The sequence below is a fragment of the Triticum urartu genome, chromosome 5 (assembly GCF_003073215.2).
Source record: "Triticum urartu cultivar G1812 chromosome 5, Tu2.1, whole genome shotgun sequence".
Classification (NCBI taxonomy): domain Eukaryota; kingdom Viridiplantae; phylum Streptophyta; class Magnoliopsida; order Poales; family Poaceae; genus Triticum; species Triticum urartu.
The window spans coordinates 576,566,687-576,580,884 of NC_053026.1; the positions used below are offsets into that span (position 1 = coordinate 576,566,687).

General features: G+C 43.3%; 1 protein-coding gene and 1 non-coding gene across 2 annotated transcripts; one reads left to right on the forward strand and one right to left on the reverse strand.

The window, feature by feature from the left end:
- The first annotated feature begins 1,527 nt into the window (after window positions 1-1,527).
- TRNAC-GCA lies at window positions 1,528-1,599 on the forward strand. The gene has a single exon. It is a non-coding gene; the product is annotated as a tRNA-Cys (tRNA).
- Window positions 1,600-1,918: 319 nt separating this feature from the next.
- On the reverse strand, window positions 1,919-8,293 carry LOC125510889 (calcium-dependent protein kinase 11). Its single transcript, XM_048676177.1, has 8 exons — window positions 7,329-8,293; window positions 6,218-6,361; window positions 5,964-6,116; window positions 5,741-5,856; window positions 5,493-5,660; window positions 4,705-4,929; window positions 4,504-4,632; window positions 1,919-2,589 (listed from the first exon to the last, which is right to left on the reverse strand). The coding sequence occupies exons 1-7, from the start codon at window positions 8,158-8,160 to the stop codon at window positions 4,510-4,512; spliced, it is 1,761 nt and encodes a 586-aa protein (XP_048532134.1). The 5' UTR covers window positions 8,161-8,293; the 3' UTR covers window positions 1,919-2,589; window positions 4,504-4,509.
- Window positions 8,294-14,198: the final 5,905 nt, after the last annotated feature.

The window sequence follows — 14,198 nt, forward strand, 5'->3', positions numbered from 1 at the left end:
AAGATCTCATGGAGATAAAGCCGATACACTTGCATACAAGTATAAATCTACAAATTAATCTATTTAAAGCCAACAATAGGATGAAAGAAACGTTTCCATCCACTAATCCTCTATTTTTTGTGTGTGAATAAGGCAATGGAATTGTATTAGAAGCGTTCAACAATACAAGATATCCCCAAAACAAGGAAATTACAACATGGTTCTCATTGAGCCAAACAAACTCAATCTTTAGAACAAGTTGAAGGTGCGTCGCTGTTGCCGCTCCATCGTAGGAGCCGGCTGACATTGTATCTTGCGAGGGAAGTCGTCGTGCTAAGATTCAGTTGTACCAACACCCCGGAGAAGAAGCCATTACCATAGAATCCTTGTAGGTCAGAAATCTTGGAGCCGAACCATGTCCCAAACATTTTTTTGCCAGCTTTGCAATGACGATAAAGAGAACGTCGCTGTGGCGGAGAGGGACCACAAACCACCAAAGAACGGCCTGTTGCGTCAGGGAGACACCCCAAGGGCAAGAAAAGGAGACCATCATCTCGTCGTTGCCACAAAAAAAACGAGTGAGGGGGACATCACCCCCATGGCAAGGGATGGCCTTCCGCCGTCCATGATGTTGGTTGCACGCACCATCAACGCTGCAAAGAGCAGGAAGAAGAAAACCATTACCTCGACACGAACACGAGGACGCATGAAGTGCCTGCACAGAAATGAAGGACCCAAGAACACTTGACACTGGCTCCCAGACCCAACAACGATAGTCAATAAAGTCATCAGTTCTATGAGAGATCTGGAGGAAACTTATTCACCACCACCATCGACACTGTCGAAGCCGAAGCCATGTACATCCAAAGACCAAACTAAGACATCTAGTCTAGAGTACTTAATGCATGTGAAGAAAAGGCCCCAGGTTTCCCCTCCCTCTCGCCACTGCAAGAGCAGCCGGCGAAGGTGAGGGAATCGCGGTGACAACGAAATCTGGGGTGCCTACTTGCTCTTGTTGTTGGATCGTCTATGGTGATTAGGGTTTCACGCTAAGGGACTCTTCAACCGATCCTCTAACTGTTGCCAATTTGGACTTTCATCGGGGTCTAGAAGCAAAAGTTTTCTAGTGAGAGCTCCTGTGAATTGTCACAGGTTTTATCAATGTATGTTTAATTACCATTACGCTCAGAATTGTCACAAGTTTTATCAATGGTGCCATAAATTTCCAAATCGAAATTTGATTCAGAGGTACGACGAAAAAGACAAGTTCCAGTGCAAATATTGGCGCAGAGAGCAAGAGAAAGTGGTCACCATTGGCTTCAAACTTTTTTCTTGGGATGTGTTTTGAATTGTGTTTATCTTTGAAGTATGTTTGATTATAATACAGATCGTCCAAATGTTCTTTTCACAATCATAATTAACTTGTCGCCGTGCTACCATGGCGAAGTACCTCGTGGTCTCTTTGAAACTAAGTAAACTTTTTGTAAGTACAATTTTTACGAGTTAACGTGTCAAGATATATACTCTTTCATGGTTAGTAGCATCAAAGGGTCCATAGCTCAGTGGTAGAGCAATTGACTGCAGATCAATAGGTCACCGGTTCGAACCCGGTTGGGCCCTTCCTGTGCTTATTTTTATTTTTGTCCTTTTTTTTGCTCCCAGTGCTCTTAACCACAACCAAAACTGTGCGTGCAGATCACCAGCGTCGCCCACCGCAGTTTTGGACCTTGGCAGTCTTGGACTGCAATACGGCATATACCATTGCCCATTGCTCTACCATTTCCTACATCAGCTAAAACGACACCTTCACAAGAGAATCAAGTAACATGAAGCCTGGCCGGCAGCGACAGCGACTAAGGATGGTCGGCGAAAAAGATACTCAGGCAGAGCAATTGACAGACCAATAGGTCACAAGCTCACAGGATGCAAATCTTCTTCATCATCGTCATCATCAGGCTTTAATTAGTCCGTGCCACCACTGTTCTTACAACGCCGAAAAACGGACAATAATAGCAGGAGAATCGGTTTTCATTGGTCAGACATTTCTTTTTTGCCTACAGTACACACACGCGCACACAGACAACAACCTAACCTCACAAAAAGCCAAGGCATACTAAACCGCTATCCAATAATACAGATGAAGAGAATCAAAGGTAGCAGCTGGAGTTTGGTTCCACTTTCTCCCATAGCTTAGGGTCTCCCTGCCGCTGGTTTCAGAAACGAGGGGAAAAACTGAAGAAGAAGAAGAAAAGGACACCTCTCCTACTCAACTCTCATGCTTTACTTACAACACGTGTACATGGCGGTTTCGCCGAGCATTTCTTACCGGCCGATGCTCTTGTTGATGTAAATTAATTAAGAGAATCATATCATACGATGTCATGTTGGGAACACCCTAATGTCAGCTCTTGTGAGAGGCTTTTGGTACTCCCGCCGAAATTGGTTTCACTTCAGCCTTAAGAGTTCATAGACCCGACCCACCAAAACTCGGACCGAGGTGCCATGAAATCTTGATATCTGAATACCTGCCTGCGTGCGACAAGCTGTGGGAGCTACTCTGCTGCTGGGTTATCTTTTGTGGGTCGCTGAATGGCATTTGGTTAACTACACCTGTAGAGAAATCAGAACAAAAACAGTGAGCACATCTGCAGAGCTGCTGGGTTACAGTGTTACACAGCCTTTTCCACCTCCATTTTACCAACTGAAGTCTGAAGGTATCTGTGCGTATGAGGAACTTATATCTACGACCTGAAAATGCTGTAAGCCAGTACCCAACTAGGACAAGAATTCAGAAACTTTTTTAGTTTAGCAAGTATTTGTTTTGGTTGTACTTGAATATCTTTTTTCTTTTGGCGGGGTTGCTTGAATCTCATTTTACTTGAACAGAAACAACAGTTCTGATTAATGCAACTTTATTTCACTTAGTACGAAGAAATCACATAAAATGCACATTTATTAAGAAAACCAAACCAGCTTATCAAGGACACCAAGCTTATCATGATTTTCTGTACTCCCTCCGATCCATATTAACACTTTACAAAGATGTATGCTAGATACGTCCGCTTGAGTGACAACTAATATGGATTGGAGGGAATACCTTTTTTATGTCAAAATAGTTTACTCCTCGCCACTTATTTATTGCTCTGCTTTCTCGGATACATACTCCTCAAGGAGTTAATCTTCTTCTTTGTTTAACGGAAGAATGAACCTTAATTTATTTATCATTACGAATATGTATGCCAGTAAAAATCTGGTGGCTTTGTATGATTGTAGACTTCAACACCTGTGAAATGAATTGCTCGTAACTTTACCACATAGTGGAAGTTGCAGCCTGTTGCTTCATGTAATGATGGCTTGAAGGCATTAATAACCTATCTGAATGTGGACATGGACTGAATGTGTGCCCTTTTCTTTCAGAAGTCCAAAAACTTTTTTACTCGTCTTATTTCTCAAATGTGTAGAAAGAAGTCCACTTTAAACCCTGAACTATGGTGTCAAGTCCAGTTTGAACCCTGAATTAAACCATCCTTATTAAAGTGTAAATTTTCTAGAATTGTTCAAGTTCAGCCGTAGCTTGGTTTTGTATTTAGGTGTTCTAAAAAATGTATTTTTTAACAGACGTAGAGAATGCTAGTAGTTTATAATCTGAAATTCACAAAAAAAATGTGCCTATTTGTGTCATGTGCAAAAATAGCAAAGATAGATATATTCGTCTTGTCTTCTTTTTTTGTACAAAAGACACATTGTCATACTTTTTTAATAAACTTTTGCAGGTTCCCAACTTGTACAAAAGACAATCTTTTTACATTTCCCAAACTTAGAAAATGTGAAACTATCCTAAATAGCCATGTTAGTGTTTCGACGGTGGTTTCATATTCCGAGGTTCTATAAAAATATTAAAACAATTATCTGTTGCGCAGAAGCTTAATATAAGAAAGGAAAATGATCATCAACCAACAAGACATAAATAATAGCATTCCCTACACCCATGATTTTTTTCACGTTTTCTTAAAGGCTGAAATACAAAACCACTTTTCAAAACCATCTAGGTTTTAAATGGTTTTAGAAAGTTCAGGATATAATAGAGATGGTTTCATAGTTTAGGGTTCAAGCCGGACCAAGCTCAATAGTTCAGGATTCAGAATGGACTTCAGAGTTTTGGGCTTTGGGCTACTACAGTTGGAATTGCTTATTTTAACACATATTCTTATGGAGGATCTGCATAACATTCACCACACAAATAGTCTAGTACCACAATCATCGCAATTAGTTCACTGGCAATTTTGTCTTCCCATGGTTTGTATTTGAACTGTACTAGTGTCGATGCATGATACATCAATATAATCCAAATAACTGGATGAGTGTTATGCTATCAGTCATATGATTGTATCCTATCATACAGATAACTGATCATAGACTGAAACAACTCATCTAACTCTGGTAAGGCAAATGAAAATCATACGATTTTGACTTGGGAAGAATATCTAATATTATCAATCAGTAGGGAAGACACCCATATGTTACCTTAGTTTACCGAAGCTTCAGTGCATCTCCAAGACCAAAGTTCACATTGCTTTGCTGTCCTTTTCTACCCAGTGGATTATTTCCTTTCTGCATCATTTCGACAAACTCATTGTAGTCGATCTTTCCATCCTGCAAAAGGTGGTGGACAATGAGACAAAACTGTTGTTGGCAATTTAAAACCTGAACAATGAATCTACTTACATTGTCCTTATCGACATCTCCGATAATATCTTCAATACGGGTGTCTCCAATACCAAACTCCTCGCATGCCTTTTGGAGCTCATCTTGAGTAATGTAACCACTGCCATCTTTATCAAAGTATTGGAAGGCTGCAAAGAGCTTATCCTCCTTCTCAACTTTGTTCATATGCATAGTTGCAGCAATGAACTCCCCATAATCAATGGTACCACTATTATCTATATCGGCCTGACATTTTCATGAAATGAGCTTGTATTTCATTTGGAGCAGAGTCAAAAACGAAAACAGTATCATCATAAGAGTAACCGTAACTACTTGATAAACTTCCGCAACTATTGCGTATCTGAAAATACAGTAAGCCTCCTAACAACAGTTGTTTTCTGCCTACGCAAAATGATACTCTTAAGCTGACAGACGGTTCCAAATGAAGCAGGTTTAACAAAAAATATATTTTTCAAGTGAGATCAAGATGGCATTTGGGCAGCGTGGGCATCACCCGGAGTAGCCACTGCCTACTGAGTAGGATTGAAGCACAGGATTCTTGGCCAAGTGGTGCTTGCCCAAACTCCAAAAAGTTCCTATCTCCACCACAAAAAATTAAAGGGGGGTATGTAGGCATTACTCACAATTTTATTTATTTATTTTCAACATATGAAAATGGTAGAAATTTATTTAACCTCAATTGAAGAGTAAGGAGATTGTCCAGGTGAGGAACAACTTTTTTGAACAGTGGTCAATAATTTCTGTGTAGTTGAGGAACAGATGTACAGAGATCATCTTAAAATACTTACTGCTTCCATTAAAGCATCAATTTCTGAGTCCATCAGAGTGGCACCAACTCGCCGCAAGCCAGTTTTTAGCTCATCCAATGTGATATGACCGCTGTTATCACTGTCTAGCATTTTAAACATTTCTTTCAATCCTGCAATCTCTTCTTCAGACAAACTCTCGGCAATAACCTACAATTGTATGTAAAATAGAACATCAACATGAATACAGATTGTATAACACCAATTACAAATTTAGTACCAATACTCACCCTAAGGGCCATTTTCTTTAGTTTATTCATTGCAGAAAATTGTTTTAACCGACTTAGGACAGCAGAATCAAGAGGTTTATCAGGAGCAACTCCATCAACACAAACCCAAGGGTGACCTAGCACAAGACGGGTGATTAGAGGACATTTATATAAAGTAGCGGCGAGTACTTATTCATTATGTGCCGACTTATACTTGTAGCTGCACTACCATAGTACTACTCACATAGCGCTTCGTGGGCAGTCAATCTCTTCTTTGGATCACGATTAAGCATTTTCCTGACCAAATCCTTCGCACTCTCTGAGATACTAGGCCAGGGATCAGTTGTAAAGTCCAGCTCACCTTTCAAAACTTGTTCAAATATCCCTTGTTCACTTTCTGCTCGAAAAACCACAAGCAAAATCAGTCAGATGCAGCTTGCATACATTACGCAAAATCGTAATGCGGCATTTTACTAAAACAGTTACACATAACCTCACCGTCCCAGAATGGAGGAACCCCACTCAACAAGATATAGATTATTACACCAGCACTCCAGACGTCAACTTCACGCCCATAGTTCTTTAGAAGAACCTCAGGTGCAACATAGTATGGACTTCCAACTACATCTGTAAACATCTGACCTGCACAATGAATTACATTATGCGTCAGAACAAAAATAAAATAGCGTTTGGAAATAATTTGGTAGAGAGTGTAAGAGCATCATCGCACATCGATATGGTTCGTTCTCTGTAGCTAGTAATTCAGGAACAGAACACAGATAACAGCTACCGCATTTTTCATATCTAGTAGCCCTGTCTCTAAGGAAAGTGGTAAGGATCTACAGGTGAAAATCTACTTAACTTGCTACTTCACGCCTCAGAAGGAAACTGGCAATGAAATTGTTTTTCATCCTATTCACTAATCAAGTTGTCTTATGTGCACCCGGTGGGCCAAAGAGGCCAAAGGAGCAACCTTCCATTATCTAAAAAAATGGTCTACAGTTATTATCAGGCACTTCAATATGCTTTAAGTTTAGTGAAATGTTTAGTACGTAGTAAAAAAAATAAAGATATGCTATAGAATTGGACTGTACTACCAAAATCTCCAATGTGAATCTGTCAGTTTGTCCAATGGCAGTTGTGCAGTGAAAACCCAGCAAGGGACTTGCATCGTGGCAGAGCCGATGAATTTGGATTTTGGAGTCAGTATTTTAGATAAATGGCATGAACACTGACTATATTCTACTCATAAAAATATGGTTACAAGCGTCAATTTTTTAAAGGAACCGGCAGAATAACGTAATGGATCATTACATCCTGATTACTCCCAACCTCTAAAAGACACCAAAGCAACATGGCCAAAGCAACCTCTAAATTACAGCCCGTGCACAACAAGTGGCCAAGCATTTGATCCAATTTACCTTTCCGTTACAATACAGCGCCGATGCTTGCAGATGGCAATTTTCGCGTAAACAATAAACAATCCCCATTTCGCTAATCAATTGTAAATTCGACTAGGTCAGGGAATTGCACCATTAAAACATACTTACATATCACGAAGAAATACACAGCAATACATTTTTTGCATTATAAAGGCGGCCATATATACCTGGTGTGAAGAAGATGGAGAGCCCGAAATCAATGGCCTTGAGCGGCGAGTCCTCCTGATTATTGATGAACAAGAAATTCTCGGGCTTGAGATCCCTGTGCATGACGCCGAGCGAGTGGCACGCCTCGATGACGCCGACGATCACCCTGGTGAGCTGCGCCGCGGCCTTCTCGGAGTAGTGCCCCCTCTGGATGATTCTGTCGAACAGCTCGCCGCCGGCGCAGAGCTCCATGACAAGCTGCACGGCGACGGCGTCCTCGTAGGCGCCGACGATGGAGACGACGCTGCTGTGGCCGGCCAGGTGGTGCATGATCTGGATCTCGCGGCGCACGTCCTCGACGTCCTCATCGGTGAGCAGCTTCCGCTTGGCGATGGACTTGCAGGCGTACTCCTTCCCCGTGGCCTTCTCGACGCAGAGGTAGGTGGTGCCGAACTGGCCCTGCCCCAGCTTCTTGCCGATGGTGTAGAGGTCCTTGAGTTTGGCGGTGTTGACGTCGCGCTTGAGGACGGAGTCGGCCTGGAGGCCGGCGCTCTGGACGCGCTTGACCTTGGGCACGGGCTTCTTCGCCGTGGGGGCCATCGACATCTGCCGCTGCGTCTCGGCGCGCTTGGGGGGCGGCGGGTCGGAGGAGCGCACGCCGCCGTGCGAGGAGGAGTGCTCGTCGGGCGGGATGGTGACGGGCTCGGGCGCCTTCTGCTCGGAGGTGGACGCCGGGGAGGTGTCGGGGGCCGGCGCCGGCTCGGCGGGCTTCGCGCGCCATATGGCGACGGAGGCGAGGAAGCCGCTGCGGCCGGCGCCGTTGGGGCCGGCGCCGACGCAGCTGTTCCCCATCGGCGGGAGACCCTACGGGGACGGCCGCGGCGGCGGCGACGGTGGCATTGGAGACGAGCGGTGGAGGGGCCGCGAGGGCGCGGGCGGTTGCTCGCTTGGATCGGAGAGGCACGGAGAGAGAGAAGGGGAGGGAAATGACGGACGGAGCGAGAACCAAATGTGGTGGGCCAGCGGGGCAGATCTGTGCGACTGCCGTGTGGGCCTGGCCGGTTGCTGCCCTGTAGGACTGGTTGTCAGTGGGCAAGGGAGGGTGGCGGGAGCTTTGGACGGACGGGCACGGGCGGGATGCGGATCCAAGCCTATTTCCTTCCCAACGCCTAAATTATCGGTTTTGCTTTACTAAATAAATAAACCTGTATATATAAACGGACCCTAAACTAACTTTTGCAAGGTATCTTTGTTGAAACTCGCCGCCTCTCCGTCCTTGTACATCTTCACGCCTTGCCTCGTGTCAGTTCCAACGCCGGACCTGGTGGTTTTCTCCTCATCTCCGACTCCGGACCAGGAGCTTTTTTGACACTACATTAATCTAAAAAACATCTTTATATTATGGGACAGAGAAAGTAGTAGTTATGTTTTCTAGGCCGCTGAAAGCGTAGTGAATGTTTAGAATTAGAACTGGCCCATGGGAAGGGCGCGAGGTGGCGGCCATCCCAAGCTTCTAAAACCACATGCCCCACCCAGGGTTCACAGGTAGTCCATGGGCCAATGGCTCATCAGGGATGGAAAAGGTAGGCTAACATTATGTTTCAGTCAGCAGGCAGCCCACACACGAAGTAGCTAACGAGAGGTCCTATGTGACGCACTCAGCGTCCAATAGGGACCTCCATCCACGGCAAGTCACGATTGGACCAACCCATTTACTGCACCTCTAGCGCATGGTACACTACAGCAGGCCGATTCGTTCTAGCGACTCCTACTGTAGGTCCGTAGCTATCCAGTTCATTTTAGCGCCCCGATGTAGCGAACCAGACACGGTAGCCTTGGGTTACTATAGCAACCTGTTTTTAGTCACTTCTTATTTTGAACATTTTGAAAAGCGAACAAATTTTGAAATTTACGAACGGTTTGGGATTGCGGTCATTTTTTGAAATATGGAACATTATTTGAGACTATGTTTTTTTTTAAATCCAACCATTTTTAAAAACAAGAACATTAAAAAAATCCAAACAAATTTTAAAAATGGGTACATTTTTAGAAAATTTTAATAAATTATGAAGAGAATAACATTTTTTGTAAATGCGGACATTTTTCTAAAACCCATTCTTTAAAATTTCTGGACAAGTTTTGAAATTGAGATTTTTTAAGATTCGACACAAATTTTGAGAAATAGTCATTCTTAAATTTTCTAAAAAATCGATCATTTTTTCGAAAGCAATCATTTTTAAAAATAAAATGGAAAACAAAAAGAATAAATGCTAAAAGAAACAACAAGAAAAAATAAGACGTGAACCGGTGAGAAACCTTCTAGAAAGTTTCTAACACCAAGATTTGTGCTAAACAGGCCGGCCCAGTTAGTCACTAGCCTCTTGGTGTGTGTGTTTGCTCGACAAATCGAAGCAGAGAGCTTCGATAGGATTCGCCGGAGCTAAAGTCACCATCACTTTTTGCCTCGGGATCACAGTGGCAAACAGCAACCATGCCAAAACTAAAAGAACACGCCAAGATGTTGGGCTTGGCACAGTGCACGAGCGGCATGACCGTCGTTGGCAAATACTTCCTCCGTTCAAATTACTTGTCGCAGAAATTGATATATGTAGATGTATTTTAGTTTTAAATACATTCATATCCGAGACAATTAATTTCGAATGAAGGGAGTACTAGTAGCGCACGATGCACGCGTCTCATTTTCTTCGTCGTCGACACCCAATTCCCACGCCAAACTTTTATCCACGCCAAGATCATCGCTGCTGATGCCGGCGGCGGCGGCGATGGAGAAAGAGCATGCATGTAGACTCATCGCCAGGCTATGGTAAGGATCGCTTCACTCTTTTTTTATCGAATCTTCTGGGGTTGCATGGATTTTGAGATTAGTACCCTTCCTTCCTCTCGACTAATAAAAATTGGCAGGATTTTCACTTAGCGTTGCAAAATTAGGAGCCCCGACCTTATTGTTCGATTATGAATTGTTATTTGTCGGCATCGTTGACTCTAGTGGCAAGTCAAAGTGTGTACCCTTGTCGATAGGATATATTTACATAAGGCACGGCAGTTATGTAGTGTAGGAGATGTTAGTAGCGCAAAGTAGGTCGGAGCACATGTTTGATTCTGAGTTATACTAGAATGTACACTTTGTCAATCAAAAACTAAAAAAAATTAGTAAATGAAGAAAATGTGGTGGGTGGTACAAAACCTACCGAATCTGAAGGAAGACGAATACTGTACATAGTTGCATTCCTTGATTATGAGACGATGTCTACTCCCTAAGCTGCATCAAATTATTTGTGAACTTATTTGCTTAACTCAAATGATCAATTTTTTTAGTTCTGTAATGGTGCTGCAAAAGCATTATCTTGAAGGAATTTAGATGGTTAATTCCCCAAACTTGCATCTCCAATATCAAAGTGGATAGAAAATATCTATATTGAATATTATTGTGATTTTTATATTATGGGCCTTGAGTTTTAGTTTCCTCCTAGCCCCTAAAATCTCAGGACCGGCCCAGTGTTTAGCACATGTTTTTTGGCACAGTCTGCCTCAATGGTACCTTCCAAAAGAAAAAGTTGCCTAAAATATTGTGTGAACGCACACACAAATTTTGTAGCCATTGGATCCACATCCAACCATCACAATCCGCTCAGGGAGCCAATAAATATACCACTTGAACCTAACCCTAAACCATCCCCCCCCCTCCCCAATCTCGCCGCCGCCGCATTCCTCACATCGTTCTCTCCATCCACCCTCATCTATCTTTTTTGCTGCCCATCTCCCTCTTCCAAGTGGTCTATGTGTTGACACTCTTCATCCACTTTCACGGTGGTCGTCGATGTCGCCTCCAGACAATGAGTGGTGATGTCTAGGGCACATCCCACAAAAAGATAATAGCGGGAGGAGGGGATGAGGAGGCGCGTAATTTTTCATCAAGGGGAATTTGTCGCCGCCGTAAAATCACTTCGTCGGCGGTCTCTCTCTTGTTGGAGGTAACACCTTTGGCACATCCTCTTAGTGATGGCGCTAGCGAGTTGACTCATTTGGTTGACGAAGAAGAAAAGAAGGTGGGATCTCCATGCACTAGCAAAATCGACTAGAAGTTAAAAGGTAAATTTTGGCTACTTACAATGCATTGTAGATCTAAATCTCAAAGCTAATCCAATAATTTTGCAGTTATGGTCCCCACCATACCGTATGAATTGCACCCTGGGATCCTGGAGCACATCCCGCCAAGTCCGCAGACAATCGCCCACGCCTCCGTCGTTTGCAAAGCATGGCGCCGCATAGTGTATGCTCCTGGTTTCCTCCACCGGTGCCATGCACGCCATGTTGTACCAGTGGTCATGGGCTTCTTCCACAACTCCAATACACTTCCCCGCCCGTTCGTACAGATCAACGACACCACTAGCTTATCCTTTCGTTTTCCTAATGATGGCAATTACTCATGGACGTTTATGGATTGCCGTCACGGCCGTGTCCTCCTCCGTAACGGCCGTTGGTTCCTCGTGTGGCACCCAATGACTGGCCACTACCGCCTAATCAATGCCGAATCTAGTCGCTGGGAGGAGTACACCGAGAAGAATAGCAATGCTGCGTTGCTCTGTGTGGTTGATGACAACGATGGCCACGAAGTTTGCTGCCAACAACCCACAAGTCCATTTCGTGTGGCCCTTGTCCACAATGATTCTCAGGGTCGTGTTCATGCCGGCGTCTACTCCTCACTTACTGGCCAGTGGAGCCTGCCGCCCACACCGGTGGATCTCCCGTTGTTGTGTGACATCCGTGTGGAGCCATGTGTCATCATCTTTAACACTATGTACCAACCTCTCAATGACTACCATGTGTTGGCCTACAACATGGACAAGAGCACTCTCACTGTGTTCGAGCGGCCGAATGGAGGAAATGCCCGTCTAATGAAGGTTGATGGTGGTGGACGACTCGGCCTTGCCTCCGTGGAGGACCTCACATTGCGTATGTGGGCTTGGGGAGCCTACAGTGGTTGGGTACTACGCACCTCGGTTGATCTGGGGGAGGCCATTGCATGCTTGTCAAAGGTCACATTACCTAAGGTAGACTCTAGCTTCCTGGTGATGCCGCGGGTGAAGATCATCGGAAGCACCGAGGAGGGAGACGCGCTATTTTTGTGGACCATGGTCGGTATATTCATTCTATGTCCTAAAACCATGGAGTTCAAGAAGGTGCATGAGGTCGTTAAGGACATGGAGATTGTGTACCCATATACTGCCTTCCCCACTGCTGCCAGCTGGTAATTATATGCACCTCAATGCATGCCTAAGCACTTATGATATTCCCTCTGTTGCCCGAGATCGGCATATAATGTGTTAGTTGCAAGCATTTTGGCCGGTACTTGCAGTTTTTTATTGCGCAACTAGTACTCAAGTCCGAGTATGAGTAGCAAGTTTACTATCAGTGCATCAAGCTAGTCTTTTATTTTCTATCCGTGAGATGTTTTTCCTTGTTTATTTTAATGGAAAGGGACAAAACTTGATTGAGAAAAGGTTGGATGAGACCCTTCCCATTTTATTATTTGATCCCATGTACTATATGTGTGAGCAACATTACATCATGGATACTTTTCAAAGACAGGTCATCCATTTTTTATGAACTAAACAGAGCAACATTTGTCTATGGTGAAACTGGAAACAACATTTACGACCGTGTTGTTGTGCATAAGACTTCCTTCTTAGCATAGCTTACGGTATATAAAACTCTCTGATTTTGTAGTCATGCTAGTTGCTAGAACATCAATATCCTAGCACCAGCTTCTCATTATAGCCTTATTTGAATGGAGCCATGCAATGCAATTGAAGTTGCCGAAAACTGTGTGAAAGTTGACAATTTTTTTAGCCGTTGAATCTACATTCAAGCATCGTAATATTCCTTTACTGCCTGTAGGCGCACGGTAGCACGCAACCACACATGCAGTAGCCAACGAGAAGTCCCATGCGACGCTCTCCGCATCCAATAGAGACCCCGAAGCACAACGAGGCATGAATGGGTCGACTCATTTACTATGCCTGTAGCGCATGGTACACTGGAGCAAACCGATTCGTTGTAGCGGCCCCGCTGTAGCAAACAGGACACTGTAGCAACCGGTTTTTTATTTTTATTTTGAACATCTTTGAAAAACGAACAAGTTTTGAACTTTCTGAACATTTTTTTGAAAGTATGAATGTTTTTGAGACTGCGATTTGTTTTTGAAATTCCAAACATTTTAAAAACATGAACATTTTCTGAAAATTGCTGAACAAATTTTGATAATGGACACAATTTTTTATTTTCTGAACAAATTTTGAAAGCAAGATTTTTTTTTGAAATTCTGAACAACATAAACATGAATAATTTTTGAATTGGTGAAATGGTTGTGAAAACAAGAGCATTTTTCTTAAAATTCCGTAGAATTTTTTTAAATGTAAACATTTTTTTGAAATCCAATTTTTTTACAAATTCCAAACATTTTCATAAAAATAGGATATTTTAAAAATAAATGAAATTAAAATTAAAATGAACTAAAAAATCAGTAAAAGAAACGACAAGAACAAGAAAAAGAAGAAGACCAGAACTGAACTAGTCATAAATCTTCTGGAGAGTTCCTAAAACCAGAATTTTTGCGACACTAAACGGGTCGGCCCCTTTAGTCGTTGGCCTCACCAGTTATGTGTGTTTGCTCGACAAATGAAAGCAAAGGGCTTCATATAGGGCATCTTTGATTGCCTACATTACAACCTAATCAGGCTTGCGCGGTGCAAAGATGACCTATTTTGTTGCGTGAATTCATTGTTTGGCCTGCATCACACACACACGCACACACGCACGCACGCACGCACGCACGCACACACACACACACACACACCTTAAAGTAGTCC

Excerpts from the sequence above, each read along its gene's own strand:
- LOC125510889 (XM_048676177.1), bottom strand. The coding sequence starts at position 8,160 with ATGGGGAACAGCTGCGTCGGCGCCGGCCCCAACGGCGCCGGCCGCAGC. Across the intron at positions 5,661-5,740 it reads TAAAGAAAATGGCCCTTAGG|GTTATTGCCGAGAGTTTGTC; the intron begins GTGAGTATTGGT and ends ATACAATTGTAG. Across the intron at positions 4,930-5,492 it reads TTGATGCTTTAATGGAAGCA|GCCGATATAGATAATAGTGG; the intron begins GTAAGTATTTTA and ends TGAAAATGTCAG.